At 37.9% G+C, this 26134-nt stretch overlaps 1 protein-coding gene across 4 annotated transcripts in view; it reads left to right on the forward strand.

Annotated features, from left to right (window-relative positions):
• GLCCI1 (glucocorticoid induced 1) overlaps nucleotides 1–23629 on the forward strand; it is a 51611-nt gene extending 27982 nt beyond the window's left edge. The window contains exons 4-8 of one of the 4 annotated variants that reach the window (XM_064410982.1): nucleotides 7931–8047; nucleotides 9985–10137; nucleotides 15823–16033; nucleotides 21621–21741; nucleotides 22804–23629. In XM_064410982.1, coding sequence (XP_064267052.1) covers nucleotides 7931–8047; nucleotides 9985–10137; nucleotides 15823–16033; nucleotides 21621–21741; nucleotides 22804–23152 — 951 coding nt within the window. In that variant the 3' untranslated portion in view covers nucleotides 23153–23629. The remainder of the gene's footprint in view (nucleotides 1–7930; nucleotides 8048–9984; nucleotides 10138–15822; nucleotides 16034–21620; nucleotides 21742–22803) is intronic. The other 3 variants (XM_064410991.1, XM_064411001.1, XM_064411012.1) reach the window with 3 other exon arrangements.
• Nucleotides 23630–26134: the final 2505 nt, after the last annotated feature.

Below are 26134 nucleotides of genomic sequence, written 5' to 3' on the forward strand. Positions count from 1 at the left end.
CCTTCAAGTTTTGATAAGCCAAAGACATTTTTTAAACCCTATCTGGAGTCCAGGAAGCTGCACCCTTTCCCTCTCCTCTTTTGCTTTTGAAACAGGTTTACCCCCGGTCTGAGAGTTGTTTGCAGAGTGATTGTTATTTTTTGCTTGTTGGACTTCCTCCCTGCATACTGTGAAGTATTGGTTGTGAAAGAGTGGCCAAAGTGAGGAGCCAGCTTCTTGTTGCTTTCTGTTCAGTGTTATGTTAGTTTTCTGACCTTTAACACTGCTCTCTTGGAAGAGGCAAAGTGTCAGGTGATATGTTCACATATCCTTGGTCAGAAATTTTGTTCAGATTTTAGGCTGGAGATGGAGAGGACACCACTTGCAGAAAAAAGTATTGATACAGTAATGGTATAAGTACTTGAAATGCTCTTTAATCATAAATATTTTGCTGTAGACTATAATTGCAACTAGAAAGAACCTACAGAAAGTGGATTTGCATAATGAGCAAGTCGATACAGTAAAATGGTCTCCAGCTCAGCTGAAATGACAGTATCTCAGTTTTTGTCCCAGTAACCTCCATTTTGTCCAGAGTTTGAGTAACTAAATCTGTCCAGAACTTAATAAGGGGCTACATTCAGCCTCATGCCCCTGTCAGGAGGAATGTATGCTCTCTTCAAGAACTGCACTTTTCTTTTAGAAAAATGAATCTTGCAGCATGTTCCCATGAGGTGAAACTTTTCCCTCATACTCTGGGCTTCTTGCATTCTCTTTCCTGACTCCCTGTTGAATAGGGCATTCAAAAATGAGAAGGAATGTATAGGTTATCTAAGGAGAAGAAGTTAAAAGGCAATATACATTCTTCTTCTGGACAGCCGTTGATAGAATAATTGTCAGAAGGAGTGATGCAAGTTTAATTACTCAAATTTTAAAATCACATTTGACAAATAAGGAATAATCTTGCAATCCATTGGTGGTAATAACCTCTTTTTTGAAAGTGAGGTCCTGGGCCAAAGACAGGTTGATCAAAAGAGGGTTTTCTGTTCCCATTTCACCGAATACATCTCATGAAACCTTGATGCATTGACACATGGGCCTTCAATTGCCTGAATGACTTCATCTGCAGCTGTGAGGAAGCATTTGGAATCACAGATAAAGTGACCAGAAATAAGTGCGGAAGGAGTTTTGTGTCTGAAAAGTTTTGGCTTAAACCTTACCTACCAGCACAAAGAAATTGTAATACAGACGGGAGTAGCATCTGTTTCTCTAGGATAATGTTTCCTTGCTTTTACTGAGAGACTATCCTTCATACTCTGGCAGTTTCCTATCAAGTTGTGCAACAAGCAGCTCTTCTTCACCACAGGCCTGTGGCTGTCAGTGATAGTAAACCCTTCAGCATGTAAGCAAGTCTCTGCCATTTGATAACTGTGAGCCATTGTGCTGGGTTGCCACCCTCTTGCTGTACTGACCACAAGAGAAAGAGAAAGATAAGAAGTGTGTGGCCAGTGTGTTTCACAGTTCCTTTTTTTTTTTTTTTTTTTTTTTTGCTAGAATGCCTTAATAGACAAAATATAGTTCTGTGGAAGAGAGTTGTTCCTATCCAAACTTTGTAATGGCTGTTCACCACAAAACTACCCTTGTCTTCTTCAGCATACAGTTCTTCCCCTTCCTCTGTTTTCCTTTCTCCAACTACTCAGGCCAGTTTTCTTACCTTTTCTAGTTCCTTGGGTTCATAACCCATGTCATACTTCCTGCATCATCCAGGCACTATTCAGCTACCCTATTTGAGCTCTTACTCTGTTAACTTCCACCTCCTTGTTAGTTCTGGCTATCCATTGTTTGGCTTCTTCTTTTTCCTTTCCCTCAGTGTCAGTCTGTGTGGTGGGTGTTAAGTGTTTGTTCAATACCAGCAGTATCTATACACTCAGTTTCTTTATGCCACATTAATCTGTAGTTCCTGGAAGGAGAAATTCCCTGGGGTGGTTCTATTCAGACTGTAAAGCCCACAAGAGACAGAATTGTTAACAAGTGCAGCTGCCAGTTCCAGATATCTTTCTTGAACATGTCCAAACTGAATTTTTTGCCAAAGCTTCACCTAATGTAAAGATTCTTCCAAAGGACTAGAGGAGCACATTCACAGCATAAAGGAGTCTCAGGCAAATGTTTGGCTTTTTCATCCAAAACAGTGGAAAACAGAACCATGCAGGTAAAAAGCTTAAAGTAATGTGCCTTGGCACATAAAATGGTAAAATCTCTTCCACCCTCTCTTTCATTTTAAATCACATTCTTAAACAGCCCTAACACTTTTACTGAAGTCTCTGATGGGAAGGAGATATAGAGCAGAATGTTGCATGGTAGACATTTGAGAAAGCTATGGGCAACTGAAAGCAAGAGCATAAGTAATGGAAATAAAAATATCACCTTCTCCTGGGTAACTGCATTTCTTATGTGTAGTGTAGGTAACATTGTTCTGCTCAGAATTTTGAATTGTTTTCTGCAGTATTTGACAGTAAGCAAGTAGATAGCTGATGGCAGTTTCTATGTCTTGTTTTAGCAATTTGTATTCATGTTTTCTTGCTTCAGAAAGTAATGCAATGATTTCTAGCATTTTTTAAAATATGTTGGTAGTGTAAACTAGCTAAACACTAGTATGATAGTTACTGGTTTTGATAAAATAAGACTGTTTAAGTTAAAAAAATAGTTTTTTCCTTGGTTAATTTGAGTACTATTAAAATTAAATAAATTTATTTAATGCAACTGGTAGCTCTTTTTAAAAGTGCTACATCCTAAAAACAAAAAGCAAGTGTATCGGTTTGACATCCCAAGCAAGCAAATTAATTCAGAATTACCACTTACAAATACGATTTCAGTTTGGCTAGTGAAACTTACTTTGCCCTTAATTGAAAAACTGTGTGTCAGGATTAAGTCTGTCTAGCACTAAAATAGATATATATTTGCTTTCTTGTTGTGAGTCTGTTAGAAATTTAGAAGTCCTTACCTCTCAATATAAGCTTTCCTTTAATAATTTCATAATGAAATCTACTTGTAAAGAATTGATTTATTCTGAAGGCCTCTACTTCTTGATTTTAAGTCTTAAGCTTAACTTGTCTAAGATGATGACACACTACTTTAACATTATTTCAATAGATACATGTCTTGACTGGGACATAAAGATTGCTGTCAGTCTTTATACTGGACACTCGTATTTTTTTCGCTTTTCAACCTGAATAACTAATTTGAAATTCTCTTGACGTTTTTCAGGGACAGTTTTAGTTACAGCTTACCCTGAACTGGAATTTACCCAGAACTGGGAAAAACCCTTTATTTAAAACTAGTAGTTTTCGCTTTGTATAGATTTTTAAGGACATATTTCAGACAGCTGATTTTTCACTTCCCTTAAGCAGCTCTCTGTGTTGTATCTGTTACACAGACAGCAGCAGCCCCCCATTGGAAGGTCCCTTTTCCTCTAACAGAGTACTTGAAAAGGACTTGAAAGGACTTAGGAATAAAAGAGAATTGAATATGAGAGCTTGCATGCCTAATGTGCTTTCATATAGCAATTGAAAGATTGTATTCAAAGGTTTAGGGGGAATTTCTAATGCTTGTTTTGCTCTTTGACCTACTGGTTAACTAGTTTATTAACAAACATTTAATGAATGAGATGGAGCTCACTCATTAACAAGGAGTTTGTGGCTGGATCAGCTTTGGGAAGTTACCATGTTATGTAGCTGAGCTGTAGAAATACACCCTATTGACTGGTAAATATTAGTGAGCATTTGAGAGGTATGGTGGGATGTCAGGTTCCTTTATATTAGTCTGCATTACAATTAAATAATCTAAATATTATCCCAGTGCTGTAAAGAACTGACCTAATTTGGTTGTTTCTCAATTTTGTGCCATTAGTTATATTAGACTGTATGCTAGACTGTATGCATGTCACAAGTGGCATAGACAAAATTCACGTTCGTATACAGCTCCAAGCTATAGAAATACTTAGCAAGCAAGAAAGATATCAGGGGGTTTTCCTGATTTGTTTGTTCAATAATCCTGGATGGTCATCTTACCTTTGGCTGACAGTAAACCATGAAGACCAAACTGAAACTTTGTGCCCTGAATGACTTTGTGTAGGTTTCTGATACACTGCCCTTTGTGTTTTCTCAGTGTTTTTTTGTTGGTGGGAGTTTTTATAAATTACTTTAAAATAGGTGAAGAAAAGAGTCTTTCCACTGCATCAGCAGTGTTGCAGAGAACATTCATTTGGAAGAGCAAAGTCTAAAATTTTCTTAATTTTTGTTGAAATGTGCACAGGTCTGTGCTGTGTTTTTCCCCTCCATGCAGTCACATGAGAGTACTTGCCAATTGTGAATGAAAATATTTTTTTTTTTAATTTACTACCATATATGTTTACACATTGAAATGTGGCAAGACAGTTTTAGATAACAAATGGCATTTGAACATTGCAAGTAGTGTTCAAATTGAGTTTACTCCTTGATGAATTCCTGATTTTTTTTTTTTAAAGATATGTTTTACTTTCAGCTATATCCTCTAAGAAAATAGCTGTATTTTCTAATGATAGTGTTATGCCCTCTTCAAGTTAGGTAGGCAGGGAGAGATTTGAGTTGGTGTACAAAAATAATTCACATGTTACGGATCTAAGTGCACATATGTGCAAGGCCAAGGCTTAAATATCTCGAACAAGTGGGTGCTTTAGGATACAGATTAGATCTTTTCATGATGATTTGCACATGTTCCTTCATATGACTGTGTATATCCCACTCACACTCATGCTCAGTACTTGGGCATGTGGGGGAAGTGGTGTCCCAAACCCTTTCTGTTCTCAGCTGCTTGGTGAAAATGGAGTGTTTTCTTACTGCCCTTTGGTTCGCCCAGTGTAGCACATGGTTCCTTTCCTGCCACTTCCTTGTCGCTATTTTCTTCACACAGATCTGGTCTAATACTGGATCTTCAAATGCCAGTTTTCCTGATACCACTCACTTGGCACCATTTTCTTTACACAGCAGACTCCCTAGCTCATATTTGCTGCATCAGTTGAGTGCCCAGGAGATGAGATCTGCTGCTTCTCTGAGATAACTGGTAAAACAGGTGCCATCAAGGCATATGTTTCAGACTCTTTTCTTTATGAATTATATTTGTTTTGCAAGAATATGCTGTAGATAATTTTGCTTATGTTTGGTGCTCTGATGGTGCTTCTCTGCTGCCTGAGAAGAAGGTGTAGATAAACTTGGAGGAAGCTAGCACAGCTGTCTATTTCTGTTAGTAGCAGTGGCTTTATTTCAGCTTGAAATAGAAAATAATTGGTAACTAAAAGATAATCTTGTAGAAGAAAAAAAGCTATTGCAATTTCAGGATTAGCAAGTGGTAGAATCACTGTGGACCCCCCTTGGTGAAGAGATGGAGCATCGTTCAGTTCAGCAGATTTGGTGTACTCCTTGACACTGCCAGCTTGTGGTTGTCTGTGCCAGCAAGCCTCTGTCTCCCAGGTCTGCAGGATAAACAGGAAATGGCAGATTCCTTTTTATATGCCCATTGTTACTTTCTTGTTTTCTTGTCCAACAGTAACTACCTTATCATGGACAGTTAGGGTCCTGCAAGTTCAGGGCTAAGGACATATGATCTAAGAAGGCACATCTGTTTCTACACTGCATTGCTTGTTTGGCTTAAGAGATTGTATCAGATACAGAGTCAAATCAACAATTTCCCATCTTCTGTTTCTCCTCAGTGACCCCAGCACTCTTTTCTTTGTTAGTGTCAAGAACCTACTGACTGCCAAAATACACATACTCTTGAGGTGGCTGAGAGAGCCTTAAATTCCAGGGATCCATTGATTCCTTTCACAACATCAGAGCTTCAAGGTTTCTGGCTAGCCTAGAGACATACCAGCCTATCAACACTCTCCCATTTAGAGTTTTCACTATCCAAATTTTACAGTGAGAGGCTATGTTGTCAAAGATTTGCAAGCTTATTTGTAACAGAAATCAGTCAGTCAGATCTCTGAGGTGGTATTGTGTAGATATTTTCTTTTCATAGTGTGCTCTGGAAGAAAGCTCAGAAACTGTATTTCATTTAGATTAAACAAAATAGTGTATGTAACTTTTTGACTTAGGAGGAAGTGCACAGAATCAAGGAGAGGCAGTGGAAATGATAGATTTATATACAGCACTCTTCTTGCTTTCTGATTATTCTTGTAGCCAGCCATCTCTGTCCACAGCTGTCTTCTGAGTTGGGCATCATTTTTCTCCTCTCCTGTTTTTAAAGGGGAAGATGAAGATTATTTCCCAGTTCTCCCCATTCTTCAACATTCTGATGTAAGACACAAATATTTGTAATGTGTGTATATTTACCAGAGTAGTTACTTGCATGTTTTATTCATCTATGGAGTTAGATTTCCTAACTGCTATTACTCCTACAAGGAGAAGGGGAAATTTCTGGACGAATGGATTTCTTTTTTTTTTGGAGATGAAATACCTCTTCAGACTTCAAAGTTTCTTGCAACATGGTGCTCGAGTTGCACCTTTCATCAAGAGTTTAGTGTCTCAGTTCTCTAAATGTAGCTCATCTGTGTAAGTAATGTAGTTGTATTAGGGCTCTGTTTTTCTGGATATATTCAACACACAGACCCTTTTGGAACTCTTGAACTGTTTGTCTGTTGTTTAGAGATCAAAGTATTCAGCCATTTCTGAGTAGCAGTTCTCTAAATATGGGTAATGAGCTGTGGCAAAACTTGATATGAAGCCTTAAAGATAGATTGTTCTTCTATGAGTGCTACCAGAGACAGCACAAAGAAGAGTTCACAGCCTGCAGCAGAGCTCCATCCAAACCTCTTCACCAAGCACTGTCATCTCTGACACTGTGAAGAGTGATGTGAAGTGATTCTCTGACATGGAGTTGCTTTGCAAGAGTACCAGTGATATATTTAACTACATGGAAATAACCACAGAGTGCATGTACTTGTGAGTTGTCACTCAGAGAGGTTAGTTTCCAGCTGATGTATGAATTCCATGTGCATTCATTCTCCTCACTTGCCCTTCAGGTTTTTAAAAATTGTATCTCTAGCTGAGTTAAAAATGAAATGAGGCCATGCATGGCCTTATATTTCAGTGTGCTGAGCATGAGGAACAGTGGGATTTGAGCCTAAGGGAACAAATCATCCAGTTTTAAGGAAGTGTCTGTACCTGTTGTGTGAATTTGCACACAGTCTAAACTTCTGAGACAATGTTTATAGAGGTAAGTACTCTCTTTCATGTAGAAGTTTCCCAGGAGGAATAAAAAAGTAGAGGAATCCCTATTTGGTTTCTTGTTAAGGAACAGGTCAAATGGATAATGGCTTTAGTTGCATTTGACATTTAAAATGTAACTTTTGATTAGACATCTTTGCAGCAGACAGCAGGAAAGATAATTCCATCTGCCTGAAGGAAGCTATTGTAATATTGCCTGCAGGGAAGTGCTCTTAGATGTATTAGTAAGTTCTCTGTGATTAACAGTGCATTCCGAGTGCCAGTTGTTTGTGAAGGCTAATTTATGATGAATTGTCACGAAAAAACTTTGTTTTGGTTTAAGATCAAACAAATTAAATGGTAGGCTTCAATGTTCCCAGTTTAAACCAGTTACAGATTAGAAGATGCTACAAATTGTCATTCTGACTACTTATATTTGCATCAGATATTACAGTGCTTGTGTGTAAATGAGGAAATACAAAAAATAAACTAAGCCTGTTGTCATATTCAAGCTGGTGAATAGGGCAGATACTTTGGAGTAAGTATCTGATAAGCAGAAAGAAGCTTTAATGCTCATACTTCAAGGAAAGGCAATCCTATATGCCTGTAAAATCCTCCAAAGAGGATTAAAATGTCCGTGATTCACTTCATATGTGAAGATTTGAGCAGTTACCCATTCGATAACTCATTCTCACGTCGCCTGAACTTCTCTCCAGCAGATTGCCAAACTGAGGCAGCAGCTGCAGCGCAGTAAGCAGAGCAGTCGTCACAGCAAAGACAAGGAACGTCACTCACCTCTCCATGGCAACCATATAGCAATCAGTCAGACTCAGGTAAGTGGGCAGCTCCTTATATTAACAGCCTCCCACCTTATCAGGGTTGGCTGAATAGCCTGCTGAGCCTTCCCATCTGTCTTGTTTGTTCTCTTGTGTGGTACATCAAATGCCTAACAGTCTGATACTGCTGTGCCTTCACTGGAGTTTATCTGATGGTCGTCATATAATAAAAGAAGGGTTGCACCAGGATAGCAACTGAAATATATTACAATGCTGTAAAAGTTATGGGCATGGCCAGATAAGGCTGTGCTTCCAGGGATGCATACTTGCCTCCAAGACTAATTTTTTGTGGTAAACTTTCAGAGCTCCTCTGAAAGTATTTACTTATCAGTTTTGCAACCTAATTCCATCTGGGCTAGTTAAAAAAAAAAAAAAAGAAAAGAAAAAGAAAGTACCAAAGCAAGGTGCAGTGGAGGATACCCCAAAGAAGTCATGATCTAGTCACTACAACCTGTCAGCAAAATTGAAACCCCATTGAAGTTCTAAAGCTCAGGTGAGGTTCAGCCAATATCTTCATAAATCTTAAGGCACTTGTAGAAAGCATTTAACCATGGCTTATTTGAGAGTGCAGATATTTGAGTCTTGATTAAATTTTACCTATAGTAGATCCTTAACTTGGACTCCTCAAAGTGGAGGCCACTCTTTGAACATTTGAAATTTTGGCTTTATAATGGTATTACCTGAGTACCTTTATAACTACCTGGTGTTCTATAGCAGCTAGTTACAGTAGCTGGTTGAGCTGTGAGGGCTTATTCCTTACATACCTTCTATGGGGATAAAATCTTGTGGTCAAATCCTAATGCATGAAGACTCTTGGAATTTGATGCTCTTCCTGAACCTGTTAGCCTTTATAACAAAGGATCCTGCTACATTTGGCATAAAAATGGATTTTACTTTACATCTCAAAGTAAGCTGTTGCAAGTACCTGTGCCATTGTAGTCACATAGCAGGCAGTCTTTGACATGGATTGAAACCCACCTAGGACATATGCTGTGAAGAAACTTTGTTTAGTGCTTGGAGCTCACTTTGTCATTGCTCATGTGACATTTTGGTTTCTCAGGAAGATGTTCTCTGATAAAGCCATTCTGCAGGCTCTGTGTTCTGGCAGTCAGAGAATGCTTGCAGGCAAATGACTTGCACCTTGGGAGCTGCATGTTGTGCAAGATTCACTTGATAAGAACTCAAAAAAATTTACATTTTATCTTAAACATCCTGTGATTCTGTGAGGAGGAGAACATGTTGATTGACATATGAGACTGTTCATGGCTGTCAGTGTAGCCAAGGTGAAGGTTTTAAGATTGACTGTGCAAGATGTGTGCACTCTTGGGAATGTTTCCTGTTGGTAACAAAGCTCCACTCAAGAGGGTTTTCTGAAAATCATATTTGTACTTCCTTAGATGCTTGTTTCTTAAACTCAAGACGATTTCTCTCAAGGCCTTTGACATAAAGCTCTGAAAAGGTGTAAGCTAATGAAATTAAAGGTTCAGAATGAATGTTTTATTTTGCATTCACTAAAACCAACCAAAAGAGAGTAAAAGTATATTAAGTGAATATTTTGGTTGAGTCATTAAGCTTCAGGAATGTTATGAAATGCCTCTTGGATCCCAGTCAGCATCAGGGCCCCTTGCACTCCCCATACCCCTGCAGTGTAAACCTTTGTACTTTCCAGACGCACAGACTTACACCTGTCTACTTACTACCAAGTGAAGTCATAGAGTGCTTTGATTATATAGTTTTTCTTTGAGTTAAGCAGAGATGATTTTATTGGCTTTTGATTTCTGCATTTGTTTTTATTTAAATTCACCAAGTAAAGATGATCTTCTAGATGGTAAAATTAATACACACCTTCCTTAGTAATGCTTTTAGTTTTGGTCTCAGACTTCTGCCTTTATTTGGTTTTCCATCTTTAAATTATGTTGCTGTCTACCTTCTAGGCTTGTATTTCCAGATCTGTCCCTATGCCACTGTCAAGCATTTCAGTGCCAAAATCAACTGCTTCACGTGTGCCGTGTAATGTAGAAGGAATAAGCCCTGAACTGGAAAAAGTATTCATTAAGGAGAACAGTGGAAAAGAAGAGGTATCCAAGGTAAGCGTATAGTAACATGTTGATGGTTCTTATCTCTTTGTGATGTATACACACAAGGAAAACCTTCTTCTTGAAGAACCTTTGTTGTGGCTGAAATTACAAATAATTTTCTTCAAAGAACTGTTTGTTTGAAAACTTTGTTTCAGTGTTTTAGCATGGTGGGTTTTTGTGTTTTCTTTTTTATTTTTAAAGGGCTTCTGGCCAAACCTACTTTGTTTAGAATGCCCTTTCTGTAGAGAACTTGCAAGTTTTTGTGAGAGATACAAGTCTTAGAACATTCAGACACTTTAGGCTGCAGTAATAAGTAATGAGAGATCAGGAGGTTGTTATATTTGCTTCATTTTGCACTCTTTTTCTTGAGCAAGATATAAGTTTCCAGTGCTATGCTCTCCTTTTTGATTTTAATGCTTTTTTTCCCATGAACTGAATATGGACCATTTTGCTGCCATGAAACCTCTATGATCTGTCATGCGAGATCTCTGTATGGGAAATACTGACAAATGGGGCAGCTTTGCTTTGGAGCATTGGACTTCTCATTGAGGAATTTGATGATACTGAAAATGTGGAATACTTCGTTTACATCCACTGTTTCCTAAACAGCCAGTGAAAATTTTCTGCTGTGGAATAAAGTACTCCATGGTTTTTTTTTCTAATCTTCTCCAAGTTGTAGATGCTTTTCTCATGAATGGTCATATAATAGCAATTCATTATACAAGTCAAGCTATAAAAATTCCATCAGAGGTTTAAGATTCTGCAACCTTACATATTTGCAGTTCTTCATATCAGTAGTCAACTTAAAATTTTTTGGAGTAGTCTTGGCTTCTCCAGACCCCTAGTTGTGTGGACAAAGCAGTCTTAAGAATGTAGTAGTAGTTCTATGCTAAGTTTTCTTTCCTAAGGCTGTCTTATCCTTTAGGAGAGGTGTGTTTTGTGCCAGGGGGATAAGGACAAAAAAATCAAACATGCAGCCTGAATGCCCAGCTCAACAAGCCTTGTTGCAGCGTCTCCAAAGAGTACAAAAAAGTGTGTATTGTAGTGCCACCGTTGATGTTGCTATGGCTAGGGTTGTAATCTCCTGCAGTTGGAGGATATTTCATTTATCTATCAGACAAATCATCCTTGTAAATGCTGTCCTTGGGTTTTAACAGCTTACTGCTTGGGATGCAGAGCTCTCCTGTGTTACTGAATGTACTGACTGTGATCCAGTAAAACAGTTAAGCACATACTTAAGTGCATTGTTGGCTTTGGGCCAGAGGTGCTCGGAGTTTACGCAACCAAGGCAATAGTGAACCCTTCCTCCAAACATTCAGCTGGCAAGAGCTTCAGACACAAAGGAAAGTCATAAATCACACATTGCCCTTGAAGTCAAGTCCATCTTTGTGGGCAGAGGGTTGTTTCCTGCTATGTAACTGTTAATTTCTGTGAACTCTGGTCTTGTGGGACTCCTAGCACTGTCTGTGAGATTACAAGATCTCAGTTTGCTTATGGAAGATCATAACAAGATCATAATTTACTCAAATCTTATGGCCAGTGAACTTTCTCCTAATACAACAATTTAGCCTGGGGGACTGGGGGCAGCTGGGTTAAAGGTTAGGAATCACTGGACAAAAGACAAACCATAGGAAGCCAAACTCTAGTGAACCTGTTTGTTTTTCTTTCAGTTTTTCTGACATTCTTTCTCACTGTAACATTTTGTATTTTTAGAAACTATTTTAAAAGCACGGTCAAAGATAGTTTGTTGCTTTGGAATACATCTTCTGTCTTTACTCATGCTGATTTAGTTCTGTTACTTCTCTGAAACATTTTTTTAAACTTTGTTTTAATATCTTAATGATGGTTAAAATTGTAGTTACAAAAGCAAAAAGAACCCAACCACTCTTGTATTGTCCACTTATTTTAGTATTTCATGAAGATAGTTGAGGATTAGTAATGTCTTTGTGTCATTACCTTTTAAAAATCCAATCGACTATGAGGTTTAGAGAGGTTGCATAGTGGTCAAAATACTAACAAAATTTCATTATTTGCAGTTTAGCCATAACTGTTTTTTCACATTCATCTTGCTTTGCTGAAGGTGTTTCCTTTTTGCATTCATAAAATGAATTTGTCCTTTTTGAGCCACTTCTTTAATCACCTCATTCACCTCTAATTTGTTAATAAACTTTTAATTAATGTTCTAATGCATTTATTCAAAATTCTTGGATATATTTTCCTTCTTTTATAACTTGCTGATTAACTCTGACAAGGTGTGATGGTGTGTTTCTGTTCTCACCATAACTTGCAAGATGGAATCAGCTTTTTGTGAATTTGTTGCAGGCTTTTGTTCTTTGTCCCGTTGTGATTCCAGAACACCATCATTGGAGACTGAGGTACAATAAGGTGATGGACTTTTTGTAGGGATTAGGGGATAAGAGGTGTTCCCTCCTCTGGAATACAATAGTGAAAATTATGAAAAGTGCCTTGTAGCAGAACACAGACATATTCATAGGCCTTCTGTTATGAAAAACATTCTACCAGAACTATCAAGTATACAGAAGTAATTAAAAATAAAAAAATTCTGATGGACTGTCACACACAATTTCTGTTGCTTCTGGAAGGAAACTGGTTTTTTCCTAAATGTTCCTTCCTAGGATACATTATGGTTTTTCTACTTGCACCTTGTCTAGTGCATTGATGGCTTCACTGATGCCAGCAAGAAGAAGCACTTTTCTATGCTGGCCTTTGTTCCAGTCTAGAGGAAAATTTTTAAATCAATAGCATTGAATGCTTTGAAGAAGTTGCCTCCCAAGTAGATGTACAGCTTGTGAGGAGATAATGCTATTACAGACTGGTAGCATTCCTTATTCTTCTAAATAGAGTGTTGTGGAGGTTTTTTTCCAGCAAAAAGATTGTTAACATTCACCAATTGGTTTTCAGTAACAATGTATTGAGAAATGCATACTTGTTGTCAAATGCAGCTTTTTCATACCTTTGCTGGGAGATGAGAGCAGTATGTAACTGTGTCCAAGAACACACATCCAATAGGGATGGACAAGTTTCCTGTCAGAATGCATTTGGCATAAGGTTAAAACATGACTGGACATACTTGAAAAAAAAAACCCTCATGAAATAGCATATAGAATGCAGTAATTTCTAGTTGTTTTCTATGCATTGGGCATTATGGGAAGTAATAGCAGCTGTACCAAATTAGTTACCCCTTTTCTTATCATGTAAGGTTGTGAGAACTTCAGTTTTAAAATAGTTCAGGCATGACTCATAGCAAGTAACTTCAAAAGTAATTTTTTACATTGATCAGGTTTTATACATAAAGCTAAATACTTCTAGTTGATATTTTCATGGAGATTTTTCCACTTGTCAGCAGTGAGGGAAAGATAAATAGGTGAACACAATAATTTGAGACATTAACTGGCATTTTTTATGCCTAATAAATGTTATTGCAATTGCAAAGAATGATAAATATTTAGCTTTTTCTGTTTGTGTGTATATTTAGATATTTGTCTAAAAGTATGGATTATTTTTGTACCTCAGGCTTTAGTTCAGGGGAGATTGAAATATGTGATGTGGGATATACTTCCTGCCTGCCTGAGACTACATTGTTCCTCCAGGTGTGGAAGAACATCTGTGTTATGCTGAGGTCTTTAATTATGTGATCATGTGCTGTTTTTTTCCCCTCCCTGGAATCCTCATTTTACCTGTTACATAGACTGTAGTGTATGCCCTTAATGAGCAGCTGTTTTTTCCTTCTCCTCCTTAGATTTGTGTCCTCATGCTTAGTGTTACACCTCGCTTTGAAGTGAGAAATCTGAATTTTTGCCTGAGATTTTGCTTCTTTATAATAGGAGCATGTCCGAAATTTTGTTTACTTTACATCACAGTTATGTGAGAAGAAAGATGATGTTATTTACACTTCATGGATGGGGAAACAAATCCATCAGGGTTCTATTGTGTGGTTGTTCAGGTAACTCAGGATGTTGCATTCCATTTTAGGAGTTCATAACGCTGCTCCTGTAGTCTCTTTCTGCATCTGTTAATGCAGAGGACTTACAAATCAGACCCATTTAAACTGGGCATCCAGAAGAGATACTATGAAAGACAGAGGTTTGTTCAGCTGATTCCCTGACACCACACAGAATTTTTGTGGCAGAGAGAAATAAAAACGCTGTTTTGTATGTCAGTTTTTGGGAGGATTTTTTTTTTTTTTTTTTTTTTTGGTGGTGGGGGTCTCTATTTTTTTTTTTTTTTTTGTATGGTCTTTTTTTCTTTGTTGGTTTGGTTATGATATTTATAAGACTGCTTTCTTTCTACAGTTGCAGTCTTGTTTTCTCTCTTCTGTCTGTGTAACAAATGCTACAGAGCTGCAGGTCTGTCTTGAGCATTGAATGAGTCAGGGCCTGTTGGGGTGATGGGACTGGAACACCAAGTCATGTTGTAACACATATGCAATGTGAACTGAGCTGTTGGAACAGACCACACAGCTGTGCCCAAACCTTACAGCAACTGTAATCTTCTCTTTATAGTGTGTTTCTTTGCTCTTATTTGAAATATGAAATGGTATTAACTGGAAGAGTCATAAGAAGAAAATTACCTTCCTGCTCTGCTATGTCTGCCTCTGTATAATATGTGGTGGTTTTCTGGATAGACTGTTGCTGAAGAAGGGAGAATGTGATACTCAGCCAATAGGTGTCATGTCCTCGTTGCTAGCAAAAGTGTTGGGTTGAATTGTAGGCTCTGGAACAAGCTGTTACAGTTTTGGAATATATGTGGAAGAGAGGCAATAAAATAAAAATGTTCACTTGAAGTGAGAAGGAAAAAGACATTAATATTTTGTAGCTAGAACATTTAAGCTGTTCTTTATGGTTTGGACGCAGTTCTCACTGAAGTGAGAATAAATTTTTTTTAAATCTTGCAGACATTTTTTCCCCTTTGCTTCTAAGCAAGACTCTAATTCCCACTTCTTACTTTTAAAGCAGCACTGTCTTTATTAAAAAACTAATTTCCCATTGGGAAGGACAAATAAGTAGAGTGTGCCAGTCTACTGCTGTGAACATGTTGCAGAATGGATGCAGCATCACTGGCCAGTGCCAGCTAGGCTGATATGAGCAGGTAGAGCTTACTGGCTTTGGCTCAAGACAAAGCTTGTGAGCCTTGCTACAAGCCTGTGTGTGTGCATCATCTGTAGAAGGATGGAATGTAGGGGTATGCTGGAGAATTGCAACTAACTAGCAGAACTTGGATGGTTTCCTTTTATAATTGTAATTCAGTTGGTTGTTATGGCAATAGTATGCCATTGTATGTGACATTTTCTACTTTCCCTTTTATCCAAATGTGATCTCTGTCGGGGTACTTGTTTTTGTATTATAATAGCAGTGACCTTTATTGAAAATTGTAGTACTACATATAATTTGTGAGGGAGGTTTGCTTTTTAACTGCAGTAAAAACCATAAAAACATAACACTGGCATGTGCTGAGTTGTGGATGTTAACTTTGCATAGGAACGTGTGCACATTGCCCCGGTACTCTGTGTAATTAATGGATGTTGTACCCATTATACACTGCATTATTTCCTTGTGTGAGAGCTCCCTGTTCTTTCTAAATTGCCATGTTTGTTCTTCTTAAGGCCTTTGCTTAGGGGTACTAGAGGCTGCCATTGCTTGTGAGTTTGATCTTTTCTCTGTAATTGTCTCGCAGCCTTTGGATATCCCTGACGGTCGGAGGGCGCCGTTGCCTGCTCACTACCGCAGCAGCAGCACCCGCAGCATTGACACGCAGACCCCGTCTGTGCAGGAGCGCAGCAGCAGCTGCAGCAGTCACTCGCCGTGTGTCTCTCCCTTTTGCCCTCCTGAGTCTCAGGATGGGAGTCCCTGTTCAACAGAAGATTTGCTCTATGACCGTGATAAAGGTGAGAGTAGAATGGCCTGCCTTTACCTATGGGAGGCATGTGATGTCATGCTTTTACAACTACCTTCATTTTGCTCATTACATCAGTTTTTGTTTTTGTTTGATGGTTGTGGAGGGATTGAGGATTTATCTGAAAATTGGTTTTGTTTGTTTACATATCTTTTTCCCTCTTGTTTGTGAAACTTCACAAACATCTTCCATAAATACGTCAGAGGAGCACAGCAAACAGTTACCTATTTATGAAGATTCTAATGTGAAGAATTCAGACTGTAACATGTTTACATATAAGAAAGCTTTCAGGAAGGTTTGTGGTAGGCTGTGTATTTATCGTAGGTGATTTGCTTGCTGTTGAAAATGGTGATGAAGTTTTGGACTGCTTTTAAAAACTCTACTTTTGAACTCTTACATTCTACTAGAAGCTGTTTGGTGAGGAACTCAGATACCTGTTGGAACAACCTGGTGGAGGGTAATTACTTCTCTGTGTATGCTGCATAACAGCTCAAAAATTCTGAATAATTTATGCGTTTCTCAATATCCTACGTTTTTTCCGAAGTCTGTAAAATGTTGTTTGGTTTTAAAGTGGGAATATAACTGGAGTTTCATAATTGAGTTACTGACAGACTATGGACTATGAGGCTCTAGGCACCAGTGTAAAAAGGACTGTGGCTTTTTTGACAACTGTTTACTAATAAAATTACCCTTGTGCTTCTGGTCAGCTAGCTGAAACATGGACTCAGTATGGAGGATGTAGAATTTGGGTAAATCATGCAAGCTAAGAGGAGTAAGTTTCACAGAGGAAATGAAAACTTCTAAGATTTAGCATATATTTATTTACCAGTGAGCTAAAGATGGCAGAGTTTTGAGGTGTAAGGTTAAACATTTTTTTGTAAATACTGTTTATTTAGAGTTAAAGTAATTTGGGAATAGGATTGGGGAAGTCAGCATGAGAGACACTAGCTTTTCTTGATTTCTGAAAAGTATTTTTTTCCATATCTTGGATTTAAAAGGAAATAGTGGAAAACAAATCCATCTGCCCAAATCCTGAACTGGGGGTGGGTGTGTGCAAGTTAACCACATTAAAGTAAAAGTCTTAGCTCAACATGAGAGTTGGCTATGCTCCAAAAATAGCAGTGTTATTAGCTTGCCCCCACCATACTCCTCTTTCTTATACTATACATGTGAATATTAATATGTTGTCGAGACTGAATCATTGTAGAAACATCTGCTAAAGTATTAGCACACAAAAAACCATCCTGACAGGTAAATTGGTTCATATATGTCCTGATAACAAATATAAGTTAAAAAGCAAGGAAATGAATAATTTCTTCTACAGTCAGTGCTCCGTTATCACAGTAATGGGAATTTTCAGTGGTACGTTTATTGGCAGTAGCGAGTGAAGACAGTTTGAAATAGTGCATCTAGCCTTTTTAATGCTTTTCAAGGCTTTTTATCTCTTGCCTTGGATTTTTGAACAGCTGACTGGAGTGAAATTTATGAATAGATACTTATTTGTGGATTTTGGCTTTAAGACTGGCTTTAATGCTAGGCTTGCATCGGAAGTCTTCACCAGGAGAAATGTGTAGGTGATGATGATAAACAGCCAGTTTTTTAAGTCATCACAATGGCATTTTAAACTTGGTTTAAGTAAGATACATAATACTGTGCATACGAAAGATAAAACCTTGAACTTCTCATCACAGCTTAATTTTTTAAGAGCAAGGTAAAAGCTAGGAAAATACATAGCAGTTTTCCAAGAGAAAGTAATTTTTTCAGAGGTTGCCATAGTATAGTCAGGTGCTTTTTGCTCTCATATCATCCAAATATTACAGGCTGGTTGTTCTAAATTAGAATGTTGCTTCAAAATCATTAAATAATAGAGATATGAGGGATGTGGTTGGAAATTACAACAGAATAGCAAGTTTGAGGGACAGTTTATTACATTTGTTGTGGCTGTTAATTGCCCTATACAATAAAAACTTGGGAAGGTTTTCACACCTTCATTTTAAAAGCTTTTGTGAGCTAGAATAAAACCGTCAGGTTTTTTGTGAGGCCTGTTAAGTTTGGAAATACACATTGTGTAACCAAATATAGATTTTGGCGACATTTTCTTGTAACTTTTTTAAAAGTTTAGTTTTCCTCTTGATGAAAATAACTTGTCTTTACCAATAAAAGGTGGAGTTATTGGTGTTACTAATGGTTGTGGGGTGTGTTGCTGAATAGGAAAGGAAGTTTAGTTAGAGACTAAGCAGTGAGAGGAGCCAATGTTCTGTACAGACACAGCACTGCTTTACTGTTTTACATTCCTAAAGCATCCTTTACTTTTTGTGCAAAGCTGTGCTTTGGCCCGAGGCCCTCCCAGCTGCCCTTTGGACTCTATCATTGGGTTAACCTTTCTGAAAGAAGCTGTTAAATAATTGAATTTTTCAAAAGCAAGAGAAAGCTGATTTTCAGAAGAGGCCCACAGTATTACTCTGAACAGAGCAGTGATAGTTCACAGTATTGATTAGAGCAGACAAGGAAGGGTTGGGAAATAACGTGTTTTCATGGCACTGGCTTTATGATTTTGTATTAAAACTACTGGTTTCACTAGGTCTGTTTTGTGATACTCTGGTCTATGAAACTAATTCAGGAGCCCTACATAGCATCCTCAGCACCTGTGACAGGTGAAATTCAAAGGCATCTGAAGGTATAAGCAGATGAAATCTGGAGGGGTTTCTTTCTACAAATACAGATTGTATACCCTGTTTTTCAGGGATTTTGATTTAGATAGCATTTAGTAGTCCCACTGTTGCTAGCAGGCTCTTCCAAGTAACATGTTTGTGAAGATGCTTGTTAAATTCTGGGCATCTGATTCATAGTTCTTTAAAGGAAATTTGCTAGTTGAGGCTTTGGATGGTCTTGTTAGTTATTTTTGAACCTATTAAAAGTAATGCTAAGGCTCACTGGCAGAATTTCTTGTTAAAGTATAGTCACTCAAAAAACTGTTCTACAGATTGTTTTTTAGTTATTCTCTTTGGTTCTAATATGTGCAAGATATGATTTCCTGTATTAAGGTTAAAATAGTATTGTTAGTGTTTTAATTGCAGTCTTAAAATGTTTTCTAGATAACAGAATATATGTCTTTTAAATATGCATCCAGAAATTCCATGTGATAAGGCTGTGTATTGTCTGCTGTGTGTTTGTGGCAGCGGAACTCCCTTTAAAGATTCCAGGATCAGTCACTGTCAGTGGCATGGAATGGAGCAGAATGGGATGGGATAGGATGGAATGGAGTGGAATGGAATGGGACACACCGGCAGGGTGCTCCCTGCTGGAGGGAGCTGAGGGCCCGGCCTTGTGACCTCGGGGGGCAGCGAACGCGCACGTGAAACCCTGGGACAGCACACGTGGATTTGCTGTGCCATCAGGGATTGATGACGGGACAGTTCAGCGCTGCAGAGCTCACAGCATGCACAAGTGGAGCCTGGCTTAAGCTGTGAATTCCACCTCTTGCCACTTCACTCGTGGCCTGTGTTCCCAGTCCCTTCTCCTCTCCCCAGGGCCCGGCTTGTCCGTGTGGGTCTCCTCACAACCGCCGCGTTCTCAAAATAGCGCGTGCCGTGCGTTTGGGCAAAACAAAAATCTAACAACTTTGTAAGCTTTAAAACAGGGAGGGTAAAGAGAAATACTTGTTTAGCAGCTGTCTCACGTAGAAAGTTTCAGCCAGGCAGGGCTAACTAAACCAAAAACTTGATTGAAAGCTGAACTGGCTAGTAGACAAGACTCTTAAATCTTCCAAGAACTGACTTAACTTTGAATTCTGTTTGATTCTTCCCTTGGATGTACTGCCATGGTTTTCCACTATTCAGTGGAATGAACAGTAGTACATTTTATGTCTCTAATTTTTTAAATAGAAACTTGGATGTTCAATTTTAAATATTAGCAGGAGGAAACAAACTGTCTGGGTTCTGTTAATGATTTCTGTGTTTGGAATGAGTGGTGTGGGCCAACAATGGAAAGATGCCAACACGACCATCATGCTCCCAACTTGGCAAATATCTGTATCATCTCTAAGCATTTTCTGCCTTCGTAGTTAACACCAAAAATTCTGTAAATAGAAGTTCTGTATTCACTCTACAGCAGGAAAGAGCTGAATAATCAATATGCTACTGAGGTTCACTTCAACATTATTTTTGTCTCGTATCTTTCATAATAGATCTTCAAAGGGAAGTGTGACATTTGAGTTGATTTGTTTCTTCTTGTAAGAGGAAGCAGAAATGTTTCAAAACATCTAATGATTAGCCTTAGTATTTGAGTCATGGTAATATAATGGTTTGTGTAGTTACTCTTTGCAAGCTGTTAAAGACAAATCTGTCCACTTTGGTGAAGTTAGATCATAGTGCTTGAAGCTTGGATAGCTGAAAAGGCAACACACATGCACAACTGGAAAGTAAACAAAGGTTATAAACTTGAGTTAAAAATAATGTACCCCACATTAGTGGAAAGACTTCAAAATAGCTAAAGCAAGAGCAGCTATTTCTCTCCAGTTAAGGTGTATTTGTAAGTTGGTTGGTCCTTGTTAATTTTGCTATTTCATTTTTTAATTGTCATGCTAAGCAGGGAATAGGGAAGCAATAATACTACCTTGGGAGAGATGTTGCACTTTGACAAGGTAGAAGCCACTGCAGAAAGCTAATTTGCTGTGGAAAATTCTGTGGATAACTATTTCTGTACCTACTGTATTTCCTTAATGCATTTACTGTCATGTTGTCAGCATGACAGTTTTTAAAGTGAGCCCTTTCATAGTTTTAATATTTCAGCCTTTGTGCTTCTGTCATTACCAGACTTGAGCCTTCTCTCATACTTTCTGAGAACTACAAATAAATCTTCCCACTGCCCTTTGTCCTAGATCTTCACACCTTTAATTCTATCTGGCTAAAATACACACAGACAGCTGGAGTTCTGAAGACTACCTGTATCATGTAGCCAGTAGTGATGAGAGAATTAAACTGTAGAAGTTTTATTCTAGATACTAAAGCAACTTCACAAGCAAGTGAAGCAAGTAAAATAAGACACTGTAATGATGAGGTAGCAGTACCTGTGTTACTAATGTGTTTTGTTTCATTACAACTTCTGAGCTTTCATGAGACTAATGAGATCAATATTCCAGTGAAGACTTATGTTTTAAAATAAGATACAAGTTGTATACACTGTTTATACAGTGAGAAAGCGTTTTATCATTACCACTCATAATTCTTCTGCATGTATTATGCATATTGCCTTGTTCATTTATGGTTTTTGAACTGTGTAATAAAGAATGTATTTGTTTCCAGGATCACAGCTCTGGTTGGTTCCAATTGCAGTGTTCTGGATAAAAATATCCTCCTGTTACGTGTTGTTATACAATAGATTGCTGCTGCACCGAAGCTGTTACTCAGAAGAAATGTGCTATACAAGGGTGTTAGAAGTAGCCTGCAATAAAGGAAGTGTTGTGGTAGAAGCAAACCAGCGCAGTGGCTAAATTGTGAAAAAAGGCATCTTGTTTGGAAATCGAATTTAATTAAAAAGCACTCTCAATCTCTAGTAATATAACTGCTTTAAATTTTCAGACAGTGGGAGTAGCTCACCGTTGCCCAAGTATGCCTCATCTCCCAAACCAAACAACAGCTACATGTTCAAACGAGAGCCCCCAGAGGGATGTGAGCGAGTGAAGGTCTTTGAGGAAATGTCGTAAGTAATGCCTTTTATATCAGCTGGTATCTGCAAAGCAGTAAACCTGTTTACTGAGCCTATTCAACTGCAGATGAATAAACTATTCCAGCTGATGGGTTTTTCAGGAGCAAGCTATTCTTATAGTTTGTGCAAGAGAGAAGTTCAAGTGTTTACATTGGTGTGAAGAGAAAATTGAGTCTTTTACCTCTTTTTGTGCATTTACAAAAGGCAAAAAAAATCCAAGCAGGAAAGATAAGGTACATTAATTTCCTAAGCATTTATATAAACCTCTTTCCATGTATTTTTTAACATTTTAAATTTTCGTGGCTTAAGCAAAAGCCCTTTTCATAATTATTTGTTTCAAGCATAGGTTGCATTTTGATGTGTATAAAACATAGAAAATTGAATGAAACATATGAAAAGTGTTTGTAGATGGTAGTATGCTTACAGCATAGACTTTGCTCAATGTTTTTGCTGAGCAAGAAATTGGAAGTTAAACTCTTGGACAGCATGTCTTTTTTCCCTAGACCCAGCAGTATTTGAGCACAGCACATGCTGTTGAGGTTGCATGCTAAGCTCCTGTGGATGAAAGAATTAAGGAGGGGATGTTTCTTGCTCTAGCAGCATTCGTTGCTTTCTGGGTGGTAAAGGGAGCAATGTTGGATTGTGGAAAAAGCCTCCAGACAAATTATGGAATATGGGAAATTAGAGGTCTGTTTTGTGGAGGTCCTCAAAGGAATTTAAAATGACTAAATGTGTTGTTGCTGCATCGCTTATCAAAGAAGAATTTGTGCCATTCTAAATTAATTGTGGCATTTTTTCATGTGCATATGTACTGCAGATTTTTCGTGCTGGAAGTTGCATGTTTGTCCAGTAATTACCAAGTCATTTTTTGTGATGGTACTATTTTTAATGCTGTGGATCAGTTAGCTGACTACCAATATGGAAGATGTTTGCCCCTCTGTCCAATTAATCCCATTCCTTGTCATTCACATTTTAGCAATGTATAGAATCACAAAGTTCATGATGTGGAGAACATCTCTGAGCTGGCCAGATATATAATCTTTTTTCTCGTTGTAGGTCTCGTCAGCCTGTCTCAGCCCCTCTCTTTTCATGTCCTGACAAAAACAAGGTTAATTTCATCCCAACCGGATCAGCTTTCTGTCCTGTAAAGCTTCTGGGCCCCCTCCTTCCTGCTTCAGACCTGACACTGAAGAACTCTCCAAACTCTGGTCAAAGCACAGGTTTGAGCACCCTGACTGTTGAGCAGCTTTCGTCTCGGGTCTCTTTCTCATCTCTGTCAGATGACACCAGCACAATGGACTCCCCAGAGACCCCGGTTCAGCAGCCGTCCCAGCAGCAGCAGCCGCTTCTGCAGGAGATTCAGACTGAAGAGCATTCCTCTCCTCAGAGCTACGTGTTAATCTAGAGCAAGGTGGAGCAGGCCTCTGCCCCAGACAAGAAGTGAGGAGACTCTAGTCCAGATACATCTGCATGAGGTGGCAACCTTTCAGAACACCATGGAATACTTAGCAGCATTCAAAAAAATATCTCAACACTGTTCTTGGCAGGGACAGAATCCATATTCGGCATTTTTTTGTGAGAAAGCAGTAATGCCTGCAGAATCCATATTACATTAAACGTCTTAAGTGGAGACTATGCATTTCATAGTACGTTTGACCAGATTAGTACTGTGTTCTGTGTTCTGTTTCAAATTCTACAGTATAAATAAGCTCTCTCTATATATAAAAAAAATGTTGCCTGTCTGAATAGAAAATGTCTTGCTGTGTTGTGTCCTATGGAAAATACTGTACTTCAGGATTATGTTTACAATTGATCCAGGTGTTTATGTTTCTAACTTCTGTAATACACACAATGCAAAAAAAAAAAAAAAATGGCCACAGCAGTTGCACAGTGCCCACCCTATGGCCTAGCTTCAGGTACTTCTCTTGAAGTGTAAACTCAGGTAACTTGGAATGTATATCATATTGGAATATAAAATATTTTACAGCTACAAAGCTAAAGAGGGAACATCACTCTTTTGCCTTTCCTTGTTTTATGCATTATATTTCCTCATTACATTCCACTTTCTTGGAATAAGTGCATTCAGATCCAGGTGAATGATGACCCTGGACATGGGTGAACATGAGGAGAACCAGCAAATCTGTGATGTATATCACTTTGTCATGTGCTTACAAGTAAAACAACTGTTGCATTTACTGTCATTTCAATAGATGTAAAATTGTGGCATTTAAAGGTTTCAGGTGTTGCTCAGTTAATGACTGTTAAACTGTTGCAAATAAAGTGTTCAGTACTAGGCTGTACATGAGAAACATTCCACATTGTGTGTGAGAGGATTTTGAAAGACAAGAATGTTTTTGTTAAAGGACAGAAATTCTTTTAGGTTTCACGGGGTGGGGGGGGGTGATTGGGGATTTCCTCTCATGGTTTTTGTTGGCAGTTAAGGATGTGAAATGCTACTGTTACCGTCTAAAAATCAAATTAATGTTTAGTTTCTCTTTTGGAAATGTTCATTCATTTGCTGGTTGGAAATAGGTTTTCACATTTTGTTGAGCAGTGTTAGATGAGCAGCATTTTATTTATGTAGTTAATTGTGTTTGGATGAAAGTCCAGAAGTAGCAAGTGGGTGTTCTAAGAGGGGTGGGGGAAAACAATAGTTTTAAGTTCATGTTACTTAAAGCTTCTCCCATAACTTTCAGTTACTTAAGCTGTGTGTGTAAAAGTGTGTTTTCCCCCCTCCTTAAGTGTAAATAAAAGAAAAAAATCCATGTAAAATAATCCTGGTTTTGCAGGCTGGACACTGTCTCAAAATAGTACATGGCAAGATTGGGTTTGTGGCACTCTTCTATTGTACTGGAAAAAGAGGAGCATTGCTTTCAGAGATAATTTCCTGTGATACAAAGAGGACCCCAAAGGCAAAATAAACTTGATGTTCTTGCTCCATTGCTTTCAGCTCAGTGAAACTGCGTGGATGCTTCTGCTCCTAAGAGAATAAGGTTCACCATTTCCAGGAATTGAAGAGATTAGTAGCCTGCAGCTACTAGGAGCATTTAAACATGCTCTTTTATGTTTTTTTTCTGCTTTTGAAGATGAGATTGGAGGGGGATGAGAGTGAGCCACCAGTAACTACTCACTAGATATGTGCTTTTTTTGGAGATAAAGCATTGCTTCCTTTTTATTACTGAGTTTTTGTTAACGCTGTCTTACAAGGTGGAATTCACAGCCTATAAAACATTCACTGTTTTTTGACTCCCCTTGCAGAAAATGTAGAAGGAGAGAGGTCTGTCTCTAACCATTTTCATGTGAAAAAGCTTATTGAAACACAGCAGCCATCTTTAACCCTACTAATCTCAGGCCTAGGTGAAAACACTATATATTTTATAGACTGAAGATTAAGGGGAGAAAATACTGATGATGTAAGTATCGATTCCTTTTAATATTTTTCTTTCTAGACTAACATTGCAGTATGATGACCTTTTTATGCTCTGGCTATGTCCAGATAAGAAATTGTAGTCTCAGTTATTGGTGTTAGGTTACCAGGGGATATGATGAGTGGTTTTTAGATCAGTGCTGAACTCTGTACAATATTTGCAATGCCATTACATGTTCTTTATATTTTTCCATGAGAAACTAAATATTAATTAAAATGCACATTTGTTCTTAGCAGAATTGGAGGTTTTGAACCAAATGTGTTAAAGCTAATGCTTTGCCATGTAAATTTCCCAGCAGTTGTTTATCTCAATTGTATTCTACATCCAGCTGTAGAAATTTGTCAAATATTGTTTAAAGTTTTGTACATAGTTGTACTGTTATTTCTAGCCACTGTGCTGAACAGTATTCAAGTTATCACACAATATTGCTTTACACAAGGAAATGTGTGGCTTTTGTTTTGTATTTTTTTTCGGTATAGAAGTTCCTGTGTCTTATTTAAATAAAAATTATAGTTTAAAAAAAAAGTGGTGGGGACAACACACAAAAGCAGTGGTTCATTTATTTGTTTTGGAAACTGTGAGTGAAACACCATAGAAGGAGATTAAATTTTAATATTGTTCCAAATTTACATCTAGAATAATGCCAACAGTGTATGACTGTGTGTGCTATATCTTCTAGAACAAGATAATCTTTATCTATTGATTTTTGCATAATGCTGTACTGAGGAGCAGGGAAAACCCCTTAAAATAGCTGAATGTTTAAATATGCTTTAAATAGCATACTCTATTTCAACATAGCACAGGAAAAAAATCAGTTAAGAGTTATTTGAAACTGTGTATCTGCTGCTGTGTTTGTGGTATGGCTAATTTCAAGCTATCTGTTGAAAATTATGAAAGCCATTAGATGTTTCACTATGTGAAACTAAACTAAACTCCTAAAGGATGTGGTATAAATCTAC

Source organism: Passer domesticus, chromosome 1 (assembly GCF_036417665.1).
Source record: "Passer domesticus isolate bPasDom1 chromosome 1, bPasDom1.hap1, whole genome shotgun sequence".
Classification (NCBI taxonomy): domain Eukaryota; kingdom Metazoa; phylum Chordata; class Aves; order Passeriformes; family Passeridae; genus Passer; species Passer domesticus.